This window comes from Ornithodoros turicata, chromosome 6, assembly GCF_037126465.1.
Source record: "Ornithodoros turicata isolate Travis chromosome 6, ASM3712646v1, whole genome shotgun sequence".
NCBI classification, from domain to species: Eukaryota; Metazoa; Arthropoda; class Arachnida; order Ixodida; family Argasidae; genus Ornithodoros; species Ornithodoros turicata.
In genome coordinates this window covers 31,636,302-31,658,867 of record NC_088206.1, presented here as the reverse complement: position 1 = coordinate 31,658,867, position 22,566 = coordinate 31,636,302, and the positions used below count along the sequence as shown (strand labels likewise).

Sequence of the window (22,566 nt, the reverse complement as noted above, 5' to 3'; positions counted from 1 at the left end):
TTGTCCCTTCTATGTTGTTCCAGCCTCAGAACATCAGTTCTCTCATGTTCAACATTTGCCGCTTGCGTCAATCCCTGTCGTATGAATGTGTGTATGAGTGTGCAAAAAATGTAAGAGTGAAAGGAGGATGAGTGAGAGAGAGTGACTGGTTTGTCCCTTCAGATGACGCACCCTGGAAGTCGCTGAGAAGGCCTGTTAGCTTAGCTCAATTGGTAGCCCTGGACCGGTAATCCAGAAGATGTGGGTTCGAGTCCTACAGCTGCCTAACCTTCTCAGTGACTTTCATCTTTCATCGTTAATTTCTTTGGCAACTTGAGGCCTTGTATGTGATTGTCCCTTCTATGTTGTTCCAGCCTCAGAACATCAGTTCTCTCATGTTCAACATTTGCCGCTTGCGTCGATCCCTGTCGTATGAATGTGTGTATGAGTGTGCAAAAAATGTAAGAGTGAAAGGAGGATGAGTGGGAGAGAGTGACTGGTTTGTCCCTTCAGATGACGCACCCTGGAAGTCGCTGAGAAGGCGTGTTAGCTGAGCTCAATTGGTAGAGCTCTGGACCGGTAATCCAGAAGATGTGGGTTCGAGTCCTACAGCTGGCTAACCGTTTCAGTGACTTTCATCTTTCATCACAATAAGCATTTTCCAGTGCCTGTTACGCCTAAGCTTGCTGTTCACTATTACATTATTACTGTATATCCTTTTACTGTTTGTTGCATCTTAGTGTTGAATTGTCCAATGAGGACAACAACAACAACAATAAATGATGACGATGAGATGGGGTGTTTCCAATGCGGAACCGTCCGCACCCCCACTGACGATCCCATCTTTTACGATCCACACTTCTGGATGAGAAATTAATCTTCCAACTTGGGAATGTGTTACTATGCACAATGCGGTACAAAATTTCGATTATGCCTTTTATGCATGTCGATTATGTCTTTCGATTCTGCGCGAACACAGTCCGCTAACAAAGAAAAAGGGCGGAAATGTTAGCCTCTGAATAAGGGACAAGCACACAAAGCCCTGGACCGATAACCCAGAAAATGTGGGTTCGAGTCCTACAGCTGGCTAACCTTTTCAGTGACTCCCTTCTCTGAAAGGTTAGCCTGCGCTACGGCGGCTTGCTATTCCCGGCTAAGAAAAAATAAAAAGAAAGGAAGAAACAAATCAAAATAAGAAAACAAAAACGTAACACGAAATTGATCACGGTTCTCCTAGAAGGCCACAGACTCGCGGGAACTGAACAAGTGCCTTTGTCACTTTACTATGTTGTGTAGGGTCTAGCAACGTAGCTGTTGTGTCGACGCTGTTTCAACGCAATGTTGAAACAGTGAGCAAGCGAATTACACACAGATAAATGTTCCTTAGGATAACGGCATTTATAACTGCCAGCTTTCTTTGTTATTCTCTTTCTTTCTTTCTTTTGTTGATCGATTTATTTTTATGTTTATCTTTATTATTTTCTTTTTTTTTTCGTCAACGCTCCACGAGAACCAATAAGAAAAGTCAATCAAGCGACCGCTGCACAACTCTTTCCGCCCACGCAATGAGCAACTGTCTTTTTCGGAACCCAAACTCACGTCCGCGAAACAAGGAAAACCAACGACAACATTTGCTCGATTGCTTCGTACGATGATATGCCGTGGTAAAAAGTCCGGCATCACTATTTACCACACAAACTCAACAAATTTCGATGTCTGTCCAAGTCATTTTAGCGAACGAAATCCACATTTTTGTAGGCTTAGGCTTAGCTTGGTGGATGCCAGGGAACAGCACGGTAGTTAGTTGATTATTAGGTTGGTAAAAATTCGGTGTTTGCATTTTCACGTTTAGGTTAGTCTAAGTGGGCTTTGGCAGTTTCCGCGCACAAATAGCCAGATAACATTTACTTACAGTAGTTTATTTTTCAGCGGGGTTGTCGACCACTTTATTTTGAGATACACCCAATTTTTCGATACCGGTTCCCTAGATTTTCCATCTTTCGACACTCCTTGCCGGTTGCGCGTTGGATGACCCAAAACTTGTACCCGTCTGTCTTTGAACCGCGAACAAAGGGAGGCCTTCTGACGAAGATAAGGAAACGCTCGGGGTTACTGGGAATTCTCCGCTGGACTAGTGACTCTATACGCTGAACGAAAGGTCTGGTGTAATGTGAGGTACCCTGTGAAAACCAAGAAGTGTCTAAAAATATAGTACTGAAGTTTCCGGGTAATAATCAGCGTATTATGAGACGGAATTTGTGCTCCGAGACCTCCTCGCGCGTCAAGTTCCTTTAATTTTATCTTGTTCATTTATACATAAAGACGGAGTTCAAGGTCTCTTAGGAGCTTCCTTCTTCTCCTTTTTCTTTCTTTCTTTTTTTTTTCTTTTTGGATAGCTATTGTTAAATGCAACGCATTTATTTAGTCTGATTGGGTGTAAGTGTTGAGCCTATCAAAAGACCGAAAATCATAACATCGAACTGTCAGAATGCCGAAAGCCAAAAGCCCGAAAAATCATAACGCCGAACTGTCAGAAGGCTGAAGGCTGGAAATGGAAAGGCCAAACAGAGACAGGGTGAGCACTCCAGTGAATGACCACTGAATGGGATGGTGTAGATTACGAAAAAGTTTTGTGGCTATCGTATTAGAAATAAAAAAACTGGAATGCATATCATTTTGTGCTGCAAATAGACTAGCCAGCGAAGATGAAAAACGATAATCTACAACACGTTTACTACAAAAAGAAAGTGGGTTGTGGGTAAAGTGCGGATAATTGTGCACTAAAAGCCCCTGAAATATAGGTGCAAGTAAGAACTGAAATCTACAAGGGGCGTTCAAGCCAAACGGGGACTTTTCATTTTTCGCAAACGTAAAATGAACTTACAGGCGAGAAATTAGTTTTATTTTTCCACGTAATCTCCAGCTGCACTAATGCACTTGTCCCAGCGTTTCACGAGGGCTTGGATGCCAGCAGCGTAGAAATCCTTACCGGCGTGTAGCAGCCATGGTCGGACCGCATTCTTGACCTCGTCGTCGCAACTGGGCCCCCAAGGAACGCCTTCAGTGGCCCGAAGAGATGGAAATCGCTGGGGGCGAGGTCTAGACTGTAATGGGGATGTGGCAGCAACTCCCAGCCAAGTTCTTGTAAGGTGCGTGTCGTGAGATGTGCGGTATGCGGGCGTGCATTGTCCTGTAGGAGCAGGACTCCTTTGGTGATGAGGCCCGGCCGATTTTGCTTCAGAGCCTTATGCACACCCCTGAGAATCTGGCAGTAATATGCACTATTGATCGCACTATATGCACTATTGATACCGAGACATGTTATCCGTCGGTTCTTGCGGATCAGGCGCTCCACAAGTTGGATGTTCTCAGGAACTCTGACACTGGGCTCTGAGCCGCCCCGGCCGGGGTCATCCTGCACTGATGTACGGCCGTCTCGGAACCGTTTGCACCACTCAAACGCTTTGTTGCGGCTAAGTGTATCGTGGCCATACTGAGCCTGAAGTCTTCTGTGATTTTCAGATGACTTTACGCCTTCATTCACGAGAAACTTCATGACAACTCGTTGTTCGATGTGCGCGCTCACCTGGTTGTCGGCAACCTTGTCCAGCACGTGTCTTCTGTTTTGCACAAACTATGTAACAACGAGGTGAACGCGGAGGCCTGTCGCGTGTGAATATGACAAAAAAAAAGAAGTAGCGCGAGCCATTTGTACACTCAGGAGACAAAGTCCCGGTTTGACTTGAACACCCCTCGTAGATAGCCGATGAAGCACATCACAGCCGACCGAGTGTTATCGTTCGCTTTGCGGATTTGTTAAAATTGGGGGACACAGGGTTCTTTCTTGTTCTTTTTTGCCATGTGTTAATGAATAATTAAATCTACATTCCATTCAACGAGCAACATAAAATGGATAGAGTTCGCTGCATTAGTTCGCTAGTGATATCGTTCGCTGGATGCTTGTATTTTTCCACTGTCGGTCAGACGAAGGTGTTACAGTTGTCCTTACATCTTTTTGTGGGCCTATGTTTATGGGTTATAAAAGCTCTACACCCACTAATCCAGTTGTTTCATTGTCTTTACAACTCCACTTCTGCTGAAAATACGGTTCATCAACATAGAAAGTATTAGAGAACAACTACAATATCATTGCCGTGGTTGAGTTGGGAACTACGTCCATGAATCCGACGATACCCACGTTCAGCGAGCGTGAAGTCAGAGCCTCAGGATAGTGGGCATATGCGTTTCATTTCATTGGTACGAATACTGAAGGTAATGTCTCATTGCGTTCAGTATTCTGTAGTACTCCCCTTTATAAAAGAACGCGGCTACCATTTTTCCAACATATCTGCCAGAAATACATAGAAGGCAACACGGCGTTGGAAAATCACCAGTGACGAATCACCTCGTGTCATAGTCAAAATGTATTTGTTGTTGGAGAATCGCTTCCTCGTCTTGCCGCGTTATCTGTGTTCAGCAAACTTTGCGAGAGAGGAACAGGAAGAACAGATGTAATCGGCACAATGCAAGCGGTGCAGCTGGTGTAACCGCATTTATGTTCAATGGTTTTACTATGCATTATCATGAATGTTAATTTAAAAGTCCCGTCTCCCAATCTAAACAAATAGCGAGATAGCACTTGATCGGCTATGATCCGTTCCCTCAGCTGTTCACAACGGCGCTCCTGTAATTTCCGGGATACGAAAAAATCGTCCCCGGAGAAATCGTCCCGGGTGGGAACCTAGGCTAGAACAGGATCCTAGGTTAGTTTTCAGGGGATAGGTTAGTTTAGGCTTGTTTTTCAGAGTCCTCAGTCCATCGCATCGACCTTATCATATTATAACTGGATATTCCGAAATCCTAAGCTGTTATTTGAAGAAAAGTAATTGATAGCTGTACAAACATGAGTAAGAAACATCTACCCTGTGTCCTTTGATTTTTGTCGAATCGTTCCTCTTTGCATCCAGAAAGAAAAAAGTCTATGTTGGGGATATCGCGACTCCCGCTGCGAGGCCTCGCCACTCGACGTTTCGGTATCTTCCTTGGTTGCGAAAGCAAAGTTAGGTAGCAAGCGAGCTGGTTGGTTTGCTGTGTGTCGACCCGAAGCTTTTATCGCCCTTCACCTCCTTTGTACGGCTTTGCAAACTAGCACACCGATCCGAGAAGAAAGGGAGTCCCCTGTCACTGGGGGTTGTCGACTGACACCATTTTTCTGAGCCCGTGTAATGTGAAAGAAAAAGAAGGGAGAACATGGGGGAAAGGAGTCTTTCAGATACCTTACTGAAGTTTCCGGATAATAATAAGTTTATTCTGAGACGAAACTTTTGAAAAGTATTTTGCACCAAATGAATTCAAATATTTGATAATGCTTACTTTCCAGAAATATATATACCAAAATCTCATCTATCCATGAATAATAGAGTTATTATCAAGGTAAACTGCATGTAAGCGAGTGCAGCAAAAAAAACAAAAAGAAAAGGAAGTACTGTTTCGAGCACTAGGAAGGAGTTGCCTCAGGACAGAAGCCGCCGATATTTCGAACAGAGACTGTTCTTCTTCTGGGCACCGTCCTCATCATTCGCATGGTATTTAAAGGGTTAGGTGTGACGTGTTTAAAGGTTCATGCGAATTGTGGGTCAACAGCCCGGAGGGAAGAAAGGTTCCGTACGGGGTTTTACGGCCGGAGTGAATGGCTGCTTTGTTAGAGTGTGGAGGGGATTATGTGAACGTAGTGATCTAGGCTACAGACCGGTTACAGAAAAATGGAAGGTTCACGAACACGTGGACGAAACGGGACAACAGGCAAGAATTGGCAAGCATAGCGAAAGATATGGAGGTTAGTGATTACGTGGGGAAAATTCCAGAACCAGCAACGGTTTTTTTTTTTTTTTTTTTGTAACGCAAAGTTGTGACATGCAATAAAGAAAGTAGAAAGCAGTGGCCATGCAGAACATAACAGATGATAATGGAGGTAGAAGGGAAAAGCATATTTTATTTGTGAAGTGTTTCTAGGGTGCCTTGTGATTTGTTGATACCGGACGGGTGAAGAGCGTTGAACTTGTATATGAGATAAGACTCCCTATCACGTCTGTCACGTGTGGATCTAAACCCGGTTTCTAGAATATATAGTTTAATGTTGTCAAAATTGTGACCAGGAACGTTAAAGTGTTCGGCGACTGCTTTGGGGAGTTTGTTGGACGTGTCGGTTCTGTGTCCGGTAAGGCGGTTGTTCATTTGTTGGCCGGTTTCACCAATGTATTGCATAGAGCAATCGCCGCATTCAATGCAGTATATGACATTGGAGCTTGTGCATGTGAATGCGTGGTTAACGGGGTGGGTGTAATTGCTCGCAGCGCTTTTGATGGAGTTAGCGTGTTGAACGTGCTTGCATGTTTTGCAGCGCGAGAGGTTGCAGGGTCGTGTTCCCGTGTACGGGGTGCTTGTTTTGCTGATTTTGGCATTGACCAAGGAGTCTGCCAGGTTTTTTGCGCGTCGGTATGTCACCTGTATGGGATTTGTGAATATATTGCTAAGTCGGTCACTGCTTTGAAGGAGGGGCTCGTGCTTCTGTAGAATGGCTTTGATGTTTGAAAGTGCGTTGGAATATCTTGTGATGAAGCTTATTTGGCACGCGTCAGGATTTTTTCGGTTTTCCAGAACCTCGTCTCGATCGAGTGTGAGTGCCTTGCGACGGAATTCGGTTAGGAGGGAGTCTGGATAGTCCCTTTGGGCAAGTGTACTGCAGAGTTCGTCAAGCTTCTCAGCGTAATCTGTGTCATTTGAACAAACTCTGCGTAGTCTTACACTCTGCCCATTAGGATTTTCCTGACTGGCATTGTAAGCGCTGTGTGTTTATAGCCTCATTTACAACCGCTGGTACATCCAGTTGAGAGTCTCCGAGATACCGACATCTCGGGCGAGCTATGATAGCATATGAAGTTACTTTTCCTTGGCCATTTCCTGATTTCTTAATTGGCAATCGTCTTGTGCTCAGACTCACTGCTGGCAACATTCGTTTATAATAACATCTGTGTGTGTACTGCCCATATTGCCATCCGTGCTATCTGATCACACTTGAACGTCAGCATACTGTAAGTATGCACTAGTAAAACAATACGAAGAGCTACTAAAAATTCCATAATCAGTCAGCACAGACGCCAGTGACTCGTGGGAACAATAATTGTAGCATAAATATATAACAACAAAATAAAAATAACAAAGTACTAATAAAAATAACAAAAAGACGTGAATGTCTCGAATCGAACTGCGGATCTTTCGTGTCAAAGTCCGACACTTTACCTCTCAACAAACAGCGCAGAGGGTGCGGGCCGCCTTAAACTCGCGACGTCAACCATGCACAACGGGGATTATTTCGGAGTCGGAGGCGAACGGTGTGATAAGGACGGCGACCATGGCGCCATCTAGAATCGGGAAAATCGGGAATCGGAGTTGCTCCCCGACTGGTATGGCATCTTAATTACTTTAATTTTCATGTATTTATTCTATATCTTAATTACATTCTAACGTCAGTATTTATTACCTTAAATACATTTTTGAGTATCTTGTACATGTCTGGTATTTGGTAGTCACACATAATGATACTATAGCACACAGCTGCATAGACACGGACGAGGAGAGAAGTAGACGATACAACGCTCATTTTTATTATTTTTTAAACTGAATCAGCTGTTGGAGCGCACTCTGCCCAGTACTACGCGATTTGTTTTCGTCAAAGTGGAGACGAAATTCGAGGATTTGTCGTTGTGCTCAAGGTTCCGAGACCTGCGCCGAGGCCGCCTTTCCGAAACCGACTTTGCAGGTGCTTTGTTCGCAACAGCTGCTCTCGGTAGCATTGGGCAACGCTTATTGGGTATGTGTTTCACAAAGAACATGCTGACGACAACAAAGCTTTATCGAGGTCCGTTGACGGGCGGCGGCGGCCAGTGACAATGTTCAATCGCTACTCTCAACGCTACTGTTTAATCAGATACTGTCAACGTGCTGAAATGAAGCATACTCATAAGCAAGGATTTTCTACAATATTCCAGATCCCATGGTAATGTGTCAATGTTACCGTGCGTACCCATAATCGATGGCTTCGCTGACAACAGCGCCTCTCAACATCGACGTTCACCAGCCCATTGCGGTGTCGAAGGGAACGAACAGGCCGACAGCGCCGCAGAAGCAGCTCTCTCGTCTCGGAGACCGACGCGTATTGCGCTGCTGAGAGGGGATAGTCGTTTCGTACTTCGACGCCTCGTGACTCCTCTGGCTTCCCGCCAATGGACCGCGGACATTCAGCCCCCAGCCATGCTGGGCAGACTTGATCCAGCGCTCGTTTTCCTCATGCCTCAACATACCACTCGTCAAGATACATACTATCGAATGCGCCTCGATGTGGCTTTTACAGCGCAGTGGCGTTACTGCTCCAGGCAAGTTGACTCTCCCCAGTGCAGCCACTGCGGTGCTGTAGAAGATTTATAGCACATTCTTCTGCATTGCATTGCCCACACTATCAACCTTCCCGAACCGTACTCTCCGGATCCCTTAACGCGCTGGACTCTAGCCCCCCCCCCCCCCTTCTCTCACAAATTGTTTGGTTCGTGGCAACATCCAACCCACCAACCCACTCTGCCCTCAAAGCTCTCTTCAGCTTTTTGGGTACCATAGGACTTCGATCCTTATCGCTCATTATTTCATCCCCCGCATCACGGCCAGCAATGGGGTAGAGTAGCGCCCCTGGCGATGAAACTCCCCATTCATGGTCTCCTAATAAAGTTGTTGTTGTTGCTGCTGCTCTCAGAATGCGGGACGTCGCTTTTGCGCCAAAAACCTCCAATTATCATCATCATCGAAATGCGGGACACTGCTCGTCTGTGTCTATGCTGCTTTCAGCTATACAGTTTCACTATGAATGAGTGCGCTGGCTTTCTGTTATCTATGTGCCATTGACCAGGGAGACTTCATGGAGTCATTTGTTTGAAACTTTCCACACGTGCATAAAAATGTGTTTGATGTCTTGATGATATAGCTTTTTTTTTTTTTTTTTGCACAAGAATGTCTTGAACTACATTTTGTTTTGAATTGTAATATCTGTTTTGTGTTGTGCGTATCCGCGTTTGCTACTGGCTACTCTACAGGGTCGTGCACCTGGTCAGGCTTATCCATTTGTACACGACCCACATTTCCATGAGAAATAAAATTAATGCAAACGAAATTTAAAAAAAAAGAGAAACATAATGACTAATAATGGTTGCTGCTTTAGGATTACCATGCGTGTAAAACTGTATCACAACAAATCTTACGCTACTTACCCATGGTCGTCGGTAAGTTCCTGTAGCAGCTCCTGTGATCCGTCATGCGCTACGCACTCAGTCACACGACTCTTCGTCTCTACCCCTGAAATACGCAACATATTGAAGAACAAAAATCTACATTCGCGATCAACGTATCATAGGGTGACTTGAAAGAAATGATACGTTCAACAAAGCTTCTATCAATAATATTAAGTGAAGGTAATAATCGATGGCTTCGCTGACAACAGCGCCTCTGAACATCGACGTTCACCAAAGAGTGGCGTAAAAGCATTGTTATTACGAATTGCTATGGCGTTTTGAGTAAATGGTCTATGCTTCAATTGATACGGATAAACATTGCGTGTGGCTCTTTTTATTGTTGTTGTGTCAGTCAGGGCTGGGCAGGAATACTCAAAATTTGTATTATAATACAAATACATAATACTTGCTAAAAATGGTATTATAATACTAATACATAATACATTTTATTTTCAAGTATTATAATACATAATACTATTACTTCCCTGTATTACTCAAGTAATACTAGTAATACTTTTGTGCCGTGGCAGACAGTTATTATAAAAGGAATCCCAGACATATTTCTGAAGCCACCGGTCCGGTCAACGCATGTTTATTTCAGTTGACTGCACTTAAGAAGAAATATCTTTTCAAATACGCCATCTTCTAACGATCGTCTGTTTGGTCTGAGTAGCAGGTTCGCAAACGAAAACAATCATTCAACCGGCGCGGACGAACATAAATTAATGTTGAACTTTAAGAAAACACTCTTAACTGATGGGCAGTCGTCCAACATGGGCAAGTCTACGCATTTGTCATCGAGGTACTTGAGGACTTCCAACTTCGCACGGCACAGTGCACAGCTCTCAGGGCATTCTATCGCGGGACGCAGGTGTGTGTGTGTGTGTCTATAACCCCCTTTTTTCTGCCTTACTTTCTGACGCACCGACCCTGGCTCCATTCTATGATATGACCCCCTAAGGGCTCCGGGTTGTTCATCCAGAGTGGAGAAGTTCCTCAGAAATTTGAGTCAGCCTGCTCCTGTAATCGTCCCTTCGTTGCACGTTGAAGTGTGATCCTCTGTTGGCAGAACTAGGTCGTGTTCGTAGGACTGGAATGGTACGGAAAGCATACACGTGTAAGACCCACCACCTCAGGCAGGACATGTCATAAGTATTACGACTTTTGCAGTAATACAATGCAAGTAATACTCGAATTTTTTGTATTATAATACATAATACAAATACACTTATCAGATGGGTATTATAATACGTAATACAAATACTCTAAAGTATTACAGTAACGGTATTATAATACAATGTATTTGTAATACTGCCCAGTCCTGGTGTCAGTTAGCGTTGATAAGTTATCTTTTGAGTGTCATGTCAGTGTTAGGCCCGCTGGTCGGGGCCAGCTCTCACACGGCGACGCCCAACGCGACGTCGTGAGCGAGCGGCGAAGATAGACGCGCATTTCCGGCATTGGGAAGGAGAGACATCGAGCCAAGATAATTATCATGCCGAACATCTTTCACAACGTTAGCGAGAGCTGCCGAGAATGATATACTGCCGACCAATAAGGTGACACAGAAAGACCGCCTGATTTTTCGTCTGCTTTCGACGACGGAATGCCAGTGTGGTGGGAACATGAAAATCATGTGCTCTCATGAGGCGGCAGAAATGGACCTCTACTTCCGCCGACCGCTCACGACATCGCGTCGGGCGTCGCAAAGTGAGAGCTTACCCTTATGATCTACACTCTGTATGTAGGAGGACGGCGTCATGACCGATATTGCGGATATCGCATCGACAGAACTATCATCACCCTAGGTAACTAGCGCCAACATTGTGGATAACCGGTGCCTGTGTGTTTCGAGATCATTGGGCAGGCAAGTAGTATACGATAAGAGGCTATGCCAGTGCCAACTCCAACAGCTCATCTCGTCTGCCAGCAGTGGCCTCAAGCCTCCCGCAAAAATAAAGCTGTTTACTTCATAGTGCGACGTGTATAACAAAAATGCGGAATTCGACTGAGGTTTATGTATATTCGGTGAAGTGTTGCCATATTTACGATATAAAATTCGGCCGCGGAGCGCTTTCAGCCCCTAGTGAGCATCGTCGCGCTGCCGTAGCAGACCCTGGAAGTGACGCACATTGTTCTTCCTGTTGAGCTCCTGCCGTTCGTTTCGCTGTTGTTTTGTGGTCGGAGGTTTATTTCCGCAACAAATGTCTCCTGACTGTGCAACAACGTGTTGCCGACTTTATTTCGGCAAAGGGAGGTCAGTGTATTACTTGGACGAACGACACACGTACGAACAGCACAGACACTGCGTCTAACTTCAATTAAGGTTTGTTACAAAGACGGTCCTACCGAGACTGGGCCCCAAATCCTTCCCAAGAAAAGTGACCTCTCCTCTCTCCAAGGGTGACTACCTCGCCGCTCACATTGTTCGTTGTCTCCTCTTGCGTTCGCCAAGCGTATGTTTCACCAAATCCAACATGCTCTACTACTACTAGTCTGTAGTTGTTTGCGAAAGACGGGAAACTTATCCTGGCCGTGAATCCATCTAGGCTTACTTGGAGAGAGTCGAAATAGGGCAAGCAGTGCGCAGTACATGTTGTTCACGAAGACTTCAAAACAAATCTGCAGGTGCTCATTAGCCTTCTGTATTCTCACGGAAACGGAAGGCTGAAATCTTTAGCTTCACTTGGCGTTTCGGCGCCGGATCTGTCTGACTCCCGTTGTGTGTTTAAGGGCTGGTTGGTCCTGTAGAGGAGGTGGTGTTCCTCTACATGAGTCCTGACCGGCGATGATGGAATGTCCCAGCGGGCAGATGGTCCTGGCCTCACGCTAGGACGGTGCCGGTAGAACTGGCTTGCAGGCGCAGTGCCGAGCGCCAGCAGAAGCACGTGTTCATCGCCGTCCACGGGCCGCCACATCACTCCCCCCTCATGCGCGGAGCTGCGCTTGCGGTTGAGTGGTTGAGGTTCGCATCGACACTACGACGGGAGGAATGACGACAGCATGTGGACGAGGGACAACTTGGCATACGGGTCGAGTTCGCTCCAGCGGGCGCGGCAGGATTCGTTGTAGAATGTTGTTGCGGACGGTCGATGTAGTGCGCTGTGCGTCGTGCTGCTGCGCCAGTGATTAGCTCACGTCGTGTGAAGTGGTAGCAGGACGATGGGGGCAGCGCGAGGTATTTCCGCGAGCGTCTTCCAGAAAGCGTTGCCGAGCCGACTCATGTGCGGCGTCAGGGCGTAAGGCAGCGACGTAACGATACCGGTAGTGGAGCGTGTTCCTCATTGAAGGGTCGCTGGTGATGCTCGGGGGGTGCCATCGCGAAGTACGTGGAGGCCTGAGAAGATTGCGGGACCACAGCGTACCGCAACCGGTACGGGGCGTTGAAGCCGAAAAGTGCCGTTTCAGAAGAAGCGAGCGCAGCCTCCTATTACGGGCCTCGGTGGAGAGACGTGCTCGGTGACTCACGAGAGGCGTGCCCTATCGCCATCGTCTGCTGTCCTGACAAGGTGAGCAGATGTTGCTGCCCTATAATAGCCGTCGTCGTGAAATTTGGGATGGTAGGAAGCCGAATTACGCCGGACATGGTGGTCGTTGTTCGGGTAACCAAATGTAGAGGAGGTGGTGTTCCTCTACATGAGTCCTGACCGGCGATGATGGAATGTCACTGCGGGCAGATGGTCGTGGCCTCACGCTAGGACGACTAGGCTAGGTAGAACTGTTGTTGTTGTTGCTCCTCAAGCGGGATGGCCCTTATCCGCAAGGGAGATCGGCCAGGACTAATGAGGTGCGGTCAACAGGATGGTAAAACAGAGTTAGAACCGGTTAGAGCTGGAGGTGAATGAGATGATACTATGGAGAATAGCGCGGTCCCTAACACCGTTATGGGAGGCTCCAAGGGATAGCAGAGTTGTCAGGGAGAGCTGAGAACCGATAGAGAGAAGAGGGGGAATGAGAAGGCGACGACGAATGGTGACATAGGAGGGGCAATCAAGGAAGAAGTGATGGAAGGTCTCGTCTTGAGCGCAGTGCGGGCACGCAGGTGGCGATTCGAGGCCAACACGGTGAAGATAGGAGTTTAATGGGTGGGAGAGGCACCGAGCGCGCGTTACAGACGTTTCGATCTCACGATAGCCACAATGCTCAGGTTTCCAACGGAATAAGAGCTGCTCATAGCCAGGACGCGGAGGGCGACGCCGCGCGAGAGAAAGGAAACGTCTGTAGCACGCCCGGACGATGTCTGCTATTGGAGCAAAGACATCCGAGATTGGCCGGAGAGTGCCATATTAGCCAGGGTATCAGCGGCTTCGTTGAGCAGGAGACCGCGGTGGCCAGGAATCCAGGTGACAAGGAAGTGTGAGATGTGGCTAGGTGCAAAAGCAGCTCAGGTGGCGAGCAAAGTGCTTGTGGGACTCTCAAGGGAGGCTATCTCCAGAAAGAGGGTCAGAGAGAATGAGCATTTTGAAAGCAATGGGAACCTTCAGCAGCGCTAGGAAGATGGCCAGAAACTCACTGTGAAAGACCGGTGCGTAGTCAGGGAGGCGAACGGGACAGTGCGAGTCGAGCTGGGGAATGACAATGCCAACTCCCGCCCGCTCCGCGGAGACAGATGCGTCCGTGGCGATGACCAGGTGATGGGGAAAGTGAGGCACGTGAGTGACAAGCTCTGCTTTGAAGTAACTGAGAGGGCCCATGTTTGGCATCAGAATGAAAGATGCTGAGAACCTGGACAGAGATTGGCGTGGGAGGCACAACCGGCTGGGGGACATGGACAAGCGAAACGTTAAGCGGCGACAGGAGATATTCGGCAAATATCAACTGGGGAATATTGGACCTGCGCCACCGCCTGGTAGTCTAGGAACCCAAATCTCTGAGCGATTTAATGTGGAGGGAAGCAAGGGGGCTATGCGCCAGAGAGAGGAAAGTGCTCACTGTTAAAAGATGAAAGTGGGCTTTCAGTGTGAGCGCAACCCCCTCAAGATGCAGGGTTTCGTTTGCAGTATACTTGGGGAGACCGAGACACATGCGGAGCGCTTTCCTCTCTAAGGCTTGCTTATCCAGTAGTCAGGGAGATGAGAGAAAAGAACACAGCCATATTCCAGGATGGGACGGACATCGATAAACATAAAGAAGGGCATCTCTGCGCATACCAACACGAACGCTGGAGCAACGTTGGATGCAACCCAGTGCCGCAGAGGCTCTTCTGCTGATGTGGTCAAAGTGGCAGCCCCAATCCATCCTGTGATCACACCACACAACCACATATTTGAGAGACTCAGCTTGGTTGATGCGGTCATTGCCTATCAAAAGATTGATGCTAGGCACCACACCACGGAAGCCCGCAGGCGGAAATAGGAGCACCGCACATTTCTGGACCTTTATATTCAGATGAACGAATGTCGTCCACGCCACAATAGTGTCGATTTACTGCTGGGTCAGCGTGTACAACAAGTTAAGCGATGAGGCCGAGGTGAAAAAGGCGATGTCATCTGCGTAAGTGATGGTCGAGCATTGGAAAGATCTTTCAGACAGAAAATTCTTGACCCAGGAGATAATATAGGAAGGGGCACAAACAGCAGACAGCCTGTGCAGCAGAACACGGTGCTCAATGCTGTCGTATGCCTGTGCAATGTCTAATGTCACAAGAGCTGAGAAGTCCCCATTCTCCTGCGCGCGGCGTATTTGGCTCTTGAGGTTGACGTGGCCCATCCAGACGGAACAACGCTGACGGAAGCCGATCTGGCTACAGTTGTAAATATTGTTGGACGCAACAAAATCAGACAACCGGCCGTGAATCACTCGCTTCACGGTCTTGCACACGACAGACGTTAGCGCGATCGGCCGAATATTGTCAATGGCAAGGCCCTTGGACGCAACCTTCTTCAACAGGATAACCCTTGCAACTTTCCAATCAGGGTGATCCATGACGATCTCAGAGAGGTGTTGACAATGTCAAACAAGACATGGGGGTGAGCAGACCACAGAAATTTCATCATTCGAACAGATACGCTATCCGGACCGGGAGCAGATGAAGGGAGCGCACGGATAATTCAGTCCAATTCGTCCCATTCGACTGCTACGAATCCAGGGTGTGGCGGTATGGAGAAAGGAGGATGATGTAGGGGAACAGTGTTACGGAAGCGCGCCGCGAGGCCCTTGGCAACACCTTCAAGTCGAGACATTGCGTCTGCATCGGATAAAACATGGAGCTCACCAGGTGAACATGATGACTGGCCCCGGATAAACGAGATGCACCGGTGAAGAGCCCTCCGTTGTTTCGGGAGAGATAGGAAAGAATTGTGCTCGTTGTGAAATGCACTCTTGGAAGAAGAGACAGCCCTCTTGAAAGTGGCCTTTAGGATCTGGTAGCGTATCCAATTGGCATGGCACGAGTTAGACAGCAGTTGCTTCCATGCAGCTTTCCGTCGACGATAATCCCTGCTACAGCGCTCGTTCCACCAGGGAGCGCAGTTGGAAGGTGAGCGTTTGCGTACTTGCAAAGAAGAGGGCTCATTGGCCTGGTAAATAATAGACACGGCAGCAGCGCGACCAGCCACTAGCGTGTTGTTGCAGGCCTGCAACAGCGCAGTAACTCTCTTTTCCTGGAGTGAGCGATTGTGGCGGGTGACGAGGGAGAGAGTCGTTGGGCTGACGAGGGCACCTCGAAGAATACAGGAAGGTGATCACTTGATGTTCCACAGGAGACAACTTTCCATGACAGAACCGGGACGCGTGGGCTGTACAGCGTGAGGTCGAGAACGGAGCGCGAAGGGCCACGTGCAAAGGTCACTGACACATCATTTGTAAGAGAAAGGTTACGGTAGCAGATCCAGTCCCACAGTTCGCTGCCGCGGGCATCAGTCCTGTTGTCCCACATGACTTGATGCGAGTTGAAATCTTCCGCCACAATGTAGTCGCCGGCCGTCTTGGAAGCCACATGATCAAAGGTAGAAGAGGACAGCAATCCTGCCGGACAGTAACCGTTGATAGAACACAAGGGGCGATTGCCCGGCATGCGGAGCTGCACCGCTAGTACCTCGCATTCCGCGGACATCACCTACACAATGATACGCGAAGAGTGAACAAGCCTAGGGGAAATGAGGGTTAGCAGGCCGTCTCCGCCTCTACAAGCACGCCTGTCCAACCGAAAGGAGTGAAAGCCAGGGAGGGAAAAGGTACGATAAGGAGCAAGCCACGTTCCTTGTAACAGTATCACATCGGGGGAGACAGAGGAGACTAAGGAGCGTAAGTCAGGAAAAGCTAAAAAAACAGAGTAACAGCTCCACTGAAGCAGCGGACGTTACTCGTCCCCGAGGATATACTGAGCAACCGCAGCCGCAAGGACACCGCAGCCGCCTTTAGTCTTGCCGCCGGTCTTGCTGTCATTTTTGCTGCCGTTCTTATGATCGTGATTGTTGCCGTTCTTGCTGCAGTTCTTAATGTTGTTCCTGTTGCGCTTGCCAACGGAGGCAGAGCACAGAGGTGGTGAAGGAGAGGCACCGCGGTTTGAGGTAGAGGGAACATCATCATCATCCATCATGGAATCTGAGACCGCACAATCAGGCAGAGAGAGCGGAGGAAGGATTGCGACGGGGTGAGGGGTAACGGGTGCAGGTGGCGGCGGATGAACCACGGGATCCGCAGTGGCAGAGGAGGGAACCTTAGGAGCATCAGACATCGCAGCCTCTGACAGAGTAGGGAGCAGAGACGTGACTAGAGTAATCAAGGGGCTGATCTCGTCCCTCCGTTTGGACACAGCTGCCTCGACGGCGCTGGTGATCAGCTTCTCGAGGTTGCCATCAACAGGTGTCTAAGCCTTTCGTGCAATGCTGGACCCACGTCCTTTCGAGACAGCAGCAGCATCATACCGCGAGCAGTGGCGCGTGTCCATGATTTCCAGCAGGGAAGTCTCCCGGTCTCGGTGCTTAGCGGTTAGCTTCACCACACAGGCAGCATTTCAGCGGCGACCTATCAGGGCAGGAGGATTCATCATGTTGGTCACCACAGCGTCGGCAGCGTACATCGGACTTGCAGCTCTTGGTAGTGTGACCGAAACAAAAGCAGCGTTTGCATTGAAGAGGCCTGCGAGTGAAGGGGTCCACAGGAAAGATGAGCGGCCAGGACTTGATCTCAGAGAGGCAGCAATGACCGGCAAACGTCACAATGACCATTCCAGTGGGGATCCGTCTCCCGTTTTCCATGCGACTGCAGCGAAAGGCTGCAGCGAAAGGCGATGGAGTTGAAGAGATCAAGGAGCTCGCACGCGTGAAGGGAAACATCAACGCCTCTCACGACGCCATTCGTGCAGGCGAGATGGTGTGGAACGAACAGCTGCACGGGGATACCACCGAAACAAAGCGTCGACAACGTCCAGGTTCCGGGAACTACACACGATACCGTCGTTCCCGTATTGCCGGACCTCTGTGATGTCCCGGAAGTCGGGGGTGACAAATCCAAGGTTGCGATTTAACGCCTTGGGGTTCTTGGAGCCAATACATGAACCGTTTGTTGGCCTAAGGACCACGAGAATGCTAGCCAGCCCCCCACAGTTCTCGCAAAATCTGTATCAAAATGCGTGTTACTGCGCACGAAGAAATCCGTGCCTCTCTATTGGTCGGACGCCACAAGCGTGTCCTGATTGGTTGCCAGAATTTGAAAACGGCACTTCGCGCTTCCTCGCCTGCGTGCTGCGTTCTCCGCTTCTCCTCCGGCGGTTTCATTTGAAATTTGAACGGTGGGCGCCGCGTTGGCGGTGTCTTTCGTTGGGAGGCAAGTGCGTTCGCCGATCGCCGTTTTATCCGTGTATTAGGGTGCCTTTGATCGTGTTGTACTGTTTCTCGCCACAAGCATCGGTCTACGAAGAGCCAATCGGATTTCAAACTGAAGTGTTGTCGTGAATTCTGGCTCGATGAACATATTCGTGCGCCGTCAGATCTACATAGCGGTGACAAGAAAATACGATTCACGAAGGAGCATTTTATGTTTGACGTGTAGCAGGCAAGGACATGATGATCAAGCGATTGTGCGCAAGTATGTGACAGTTGTTCGTTGCTGGGAATAAGCTGTGTTGGTATGCGTATTTTGCAAGTTTGAACTTTGTTCCAGTGTGCTAGGAAGCGCTACGCAATTGACTCAGTACGCTCAGTGCATGTATATGTGTCAATCTGCCGATTGTGTCAGTATAAATAAATTTGTTCATTACGACACTTTTCAGAGTTGTTTGGGAATCACGGAATAACTTTACGACGTGCATGAAAGCTAGTAGACTTAGAGGTGAGGGGTAGCCGGTACAGGCCAGTATGGAAAGCAGAAGTCAGCAACAGCCAGAACCGGTCGGGCTGCGAGCCGGACGGAAAGACTTCTGATTGGAGGATTGAGGAAGCAATCGCTGCACTCTCATTGATCGTGTGCCCAGTGTTGTGTGAATTTAGCTATACTATGGGCTCTGTGGGGAGTTGTGGAGGGCTGTGCTAGCTAACCCGTTCGCAAAAAACATGGTCAAGTGGAAATGAGAGAATGTCAACAGACGGCGACAAATAGCGATCAAGGTCGCCTATGGGAGGAGCCACGCTCCTCCTCGCTCTGAACCGGCCAATCTCCCTCACCTCAAGCACAAGCAACCAAGCCACAGAGCAGGGTAACAGGCATCCTGCCGAGAACGCCGAAACAGAGCAGGGCAGAGCTAAAAGCGCTACGAATGACTCCTTTGCAGGAGCAAGGAGATACTAGAAACGCCCGAAGCAGCGTCCGGATGATTCCGTCCAGCGTCCGTGATGTATTTCCGAGAATTTCTGGCTGGCAGGCGCAGTGGCTCGCGCCAGCAGAAGTACGTCTTCATCGTAGTCCACGGGCCGCCACACTTCCATATCAGCCAGGGCCAGTGGTGTAGCCGCAGGGGGCGTAGTTCTGAAAATATGAGCTTTTCCAACTACTTACGATCTCGTGACGCGATGCCACCGCTCATGACACCTCAAACATAGTCGCATTATCACTATGAAACGCTCAAATATTTTATATTTACATCTCTCAACTCGCTGTAAGCACAGAAACAGTATGTGTGTGTGGGGGGGGGCGCACCTAGGATCAGCGGGAGCCGCATCGCGACCCCAACTCTTACCCTTACGCCTGTACTTTGGAGGTCTGGCTTACTCCACTGGTCGGGGCATGGCATCGCTCGTGAAATGATGAAGTTATCGTTCATTACTCTGCGGTACCTTCGAGGTGTTTCTTCGTTATGTATGAGTGACGTATTCATTGTAGCAGTGACGCGCCGGGGCTGTAATAGACGACCTGTACGTTACATTTGCTTGCATTGCGTGCTGACAAGTGGACTATACGAATTGCTCACGTTGTCTTTTCTCGACAGAGTGAAGTGGTTGACTGCTATTCATTTTAGGACATCAAATAGGGAAATCGACGGTTTGAAAACTGTACCTGTTTACCGATGGCACGATACGGTGATTCTTTTATGCCACTTTTATCGTCTTAGCTTGCTTCCACGAGTAGAGAGTAGTACGTAGCCATCAGCGTCTCACATGTGGCGGTGATCAATGTGGCTCTCTGCGGTTTGATGCGTCTCTCGTTTGCCTTCGTGCAATTTAATCGACGTACTGCCTGTATAATTGCCCGTACACGTGTTTGGCTCTAGTGCTTTACACTTGGCTTACAGTCATCACATCCAGCATCGGGAGACAAGAAAAGAAGCGCTGACAGAACGACTTAACAGAAAAGTAACAATGCAAGAATTCTTTGATTACCAAGCCCAGCGTAAGCTCCTCCCTACAGAAACGTTGGTTCGATACATATATTCCAAAAATGCCACGCTCCAGAAGCCCCCTATGATCTCGCTCCTGACGATGGAATTTCACTACTTCACGGCATTCCGAATGATCGATGGGCCATCTCCCTTTCTAGTCACAACTGTCAGTCAGTAAGTACTGGAACTAATCGACACGGCTACAGCTCTGGCCGGCAGACGGTCTTTCGAAGCAGTACATGCTACAACACGCTCAAAACGATACAGCGCAGCAACGAGGACAAGAAGGATCAGACAAGCACAGGCGCAGACTAACACGCAGCAGAGCACCACCGCACAGGCATTCGATCACTACGCCAAACGAAGTAATGTCGCCACCTAAAGGACAGCCCGTAGCTGGACCACGGCCCACCTCAGCTTCGTCACAAGCTGTGTTTGTAGATAGACCTCACTATGAACCGCAGAATAGAATAGAGTATAGAAATAGAAAGAAATAAAATGGAAACGTAGGTTTGCACTGGTGGGATCAAGTGTTTGATGACTCTTGATCTGGGAAAGTACTGAATGATTTAAAATATTATTTCAGCACGTATGCCCTTGAGGTAGTTCGCCAGGGCACACGGCGCCACAGCGCAGGTTGTTGGTGCTGCTTTGGCCATCTGCCCAGTACCTTCTCAACGCTGAGAGATCGGTTGTCAAGTTTAGCAAGGGCGTCCTTCAGTGTTCGCCGATTAGAGTCGAAGTGTCGGCAGGTGAACAGCACGTGCTCCGTGTTCTTCACAGTTCCGCAAGTTGAACAGCTTGGCGATCCAACGACACCTATCTTGTGAAGGAATGCTGCTGCGAACGGGACGTTGAGTCGCAGGCGATGGATGATGGACTCTAACGGCCTTGGCATCTTTGACGGGAGGCAGTAGGTGCAGTTGGGGTCGATTCGCGCGAGGAAGGGGTGATTCAAGACGTCACATATCCACATGGTTTTAGAGAGGCGATTACGTAAGGAGGGGAGCAAGTACTTGGACTATGCTCCGCAATCGCTTAAACTCTGCATATCTTCCTTGCGCCCTGCCCAACAAGAAGCAATGTATGAAGCCATTAGCACTAAATATGGCGCCCCTACCCTCCGTCTAGGGCAAGACATTTCTCAGGCTGAGTGCTATCACAGCCATAACAAAGGACACCTCGCCTCCAAGTACCCTGAAGCCCGCTCACAGACTGCGGCATCCTCGTCAATGCAACAGGAATATCTGCCATCGCCTTCTACGCCTGCCTTTAGCAGTCACGAGAGCCTACGTACTGATGATATGGGATCTAAAATTGGGCCGTAATACCAACCCAAATAACAGGCATTGGAGATCACTTAGCGTTCCTTGATAGTGGGTCGAAAATGATTATCGCTGCTTCAGCACTGTCCACCAAAGACCTCATCCCAAGGCAGAAAGCTCCCCAGGCCGTTTGTTGGTGGGAACTACGTCCTTCCCCTGGGATCAGCATGTCCGCACATCGCTATTGGACCTTTGTCTGGGACTGCAGAAGCGGCTGTTCGCCAACAACATCCTTCCTTTCATACTTTGAGAGGACTGGTTTCAAGCTGCTAACGCAGAGCTCAATGTAAAGTCGCCCCTGTCACCGGTGATCTGTGAGCCCTCTACAGAAGTCGCAGTCCAATGCACAGAGGAGCTACTGCCACGTATGTCCAATACAGTGCTGCTGCAACAGCTATGGCTCTCCAAGTTCGACGAATTGCCACTCATCGCTGAGTCTCTCTGCAGTGCGCCCGCATTCATTGCTGACGTGTCTACAACAAACCAGCTCATTCAAGAACAAAATAATGGTGAAGGCATCTCACTGGCCCTCTTCGACACTTCCACTATTGGCAAACCTTCTGCGGAATCACCAATACTCAAAAGAGCAGTTGTTGCTTTGCTTCCTGACTTACAAAGCTCCAACCCGAGCGTATAGCACCCCACCGGATACATGCAACGTGAGTCAGTGTGGCCGTAATACCCACTACTACAAAAAAAAAAAAAAAAGAAATATTTTTTCCTGTATACGAAAAAACACCCTCGAAGTTTTTTAATATGTTGTAGAGGAACGCTCGTTCTATAAAACTGCGTTGGTTTCAGGCGTCTCTTCCGACATCTTCATTGCGTATTTTACGCTCGATTGTAGCGAATTTTTGAAAAATTGCATACTTCCTCTTTTTTTCCTGCAATGACTACGAGAGTTACGTGTCTTGCTATTTTTCCTGTTGAGGTATTCCACGAGGCCTTGTCAGGGTAATATATTCATGAAAATTTAATGGTTTGATTTTCCACAAAAAAATCGCGAAGTAGGAGGAAAATTGCGAAACTTCCGGCCTTTGTATACCAGCACCGATTACAGCACGACAACCGGGATTTGAACGCTCTGTAAAGCATGGCTTCCTCTATATGCAAAAGAAAACCGCACAGTTCTAGGTGCTTTCATGCTATGAGCCCCAGCTGCCGTTCACGC

General features: G+C 48.4%; 1 protein-coding gene across 1 annotated transcript in view; it reads right to left on the bottom strand.

Annotated features, from left to right (window-relative positions):
• Positions 1 to 22,566, bottom strand: part of LOC135397805 (uncharacterized) — a 73,989-nt gene that overhangs the window by 19,531 nt on the left and 31,892 nt on the right. The window contains exon 4 of the mRNA XM_064629369.1: positions 9,294 to 9,378. Coding sequence (XP_064485439.1) covers positions 9,294 to 9,378 — 85 coding nt within the window. The remainder of the gene's footprint in view (positions 1 to 9,293; positions 9,379 to 22,566) is intronic.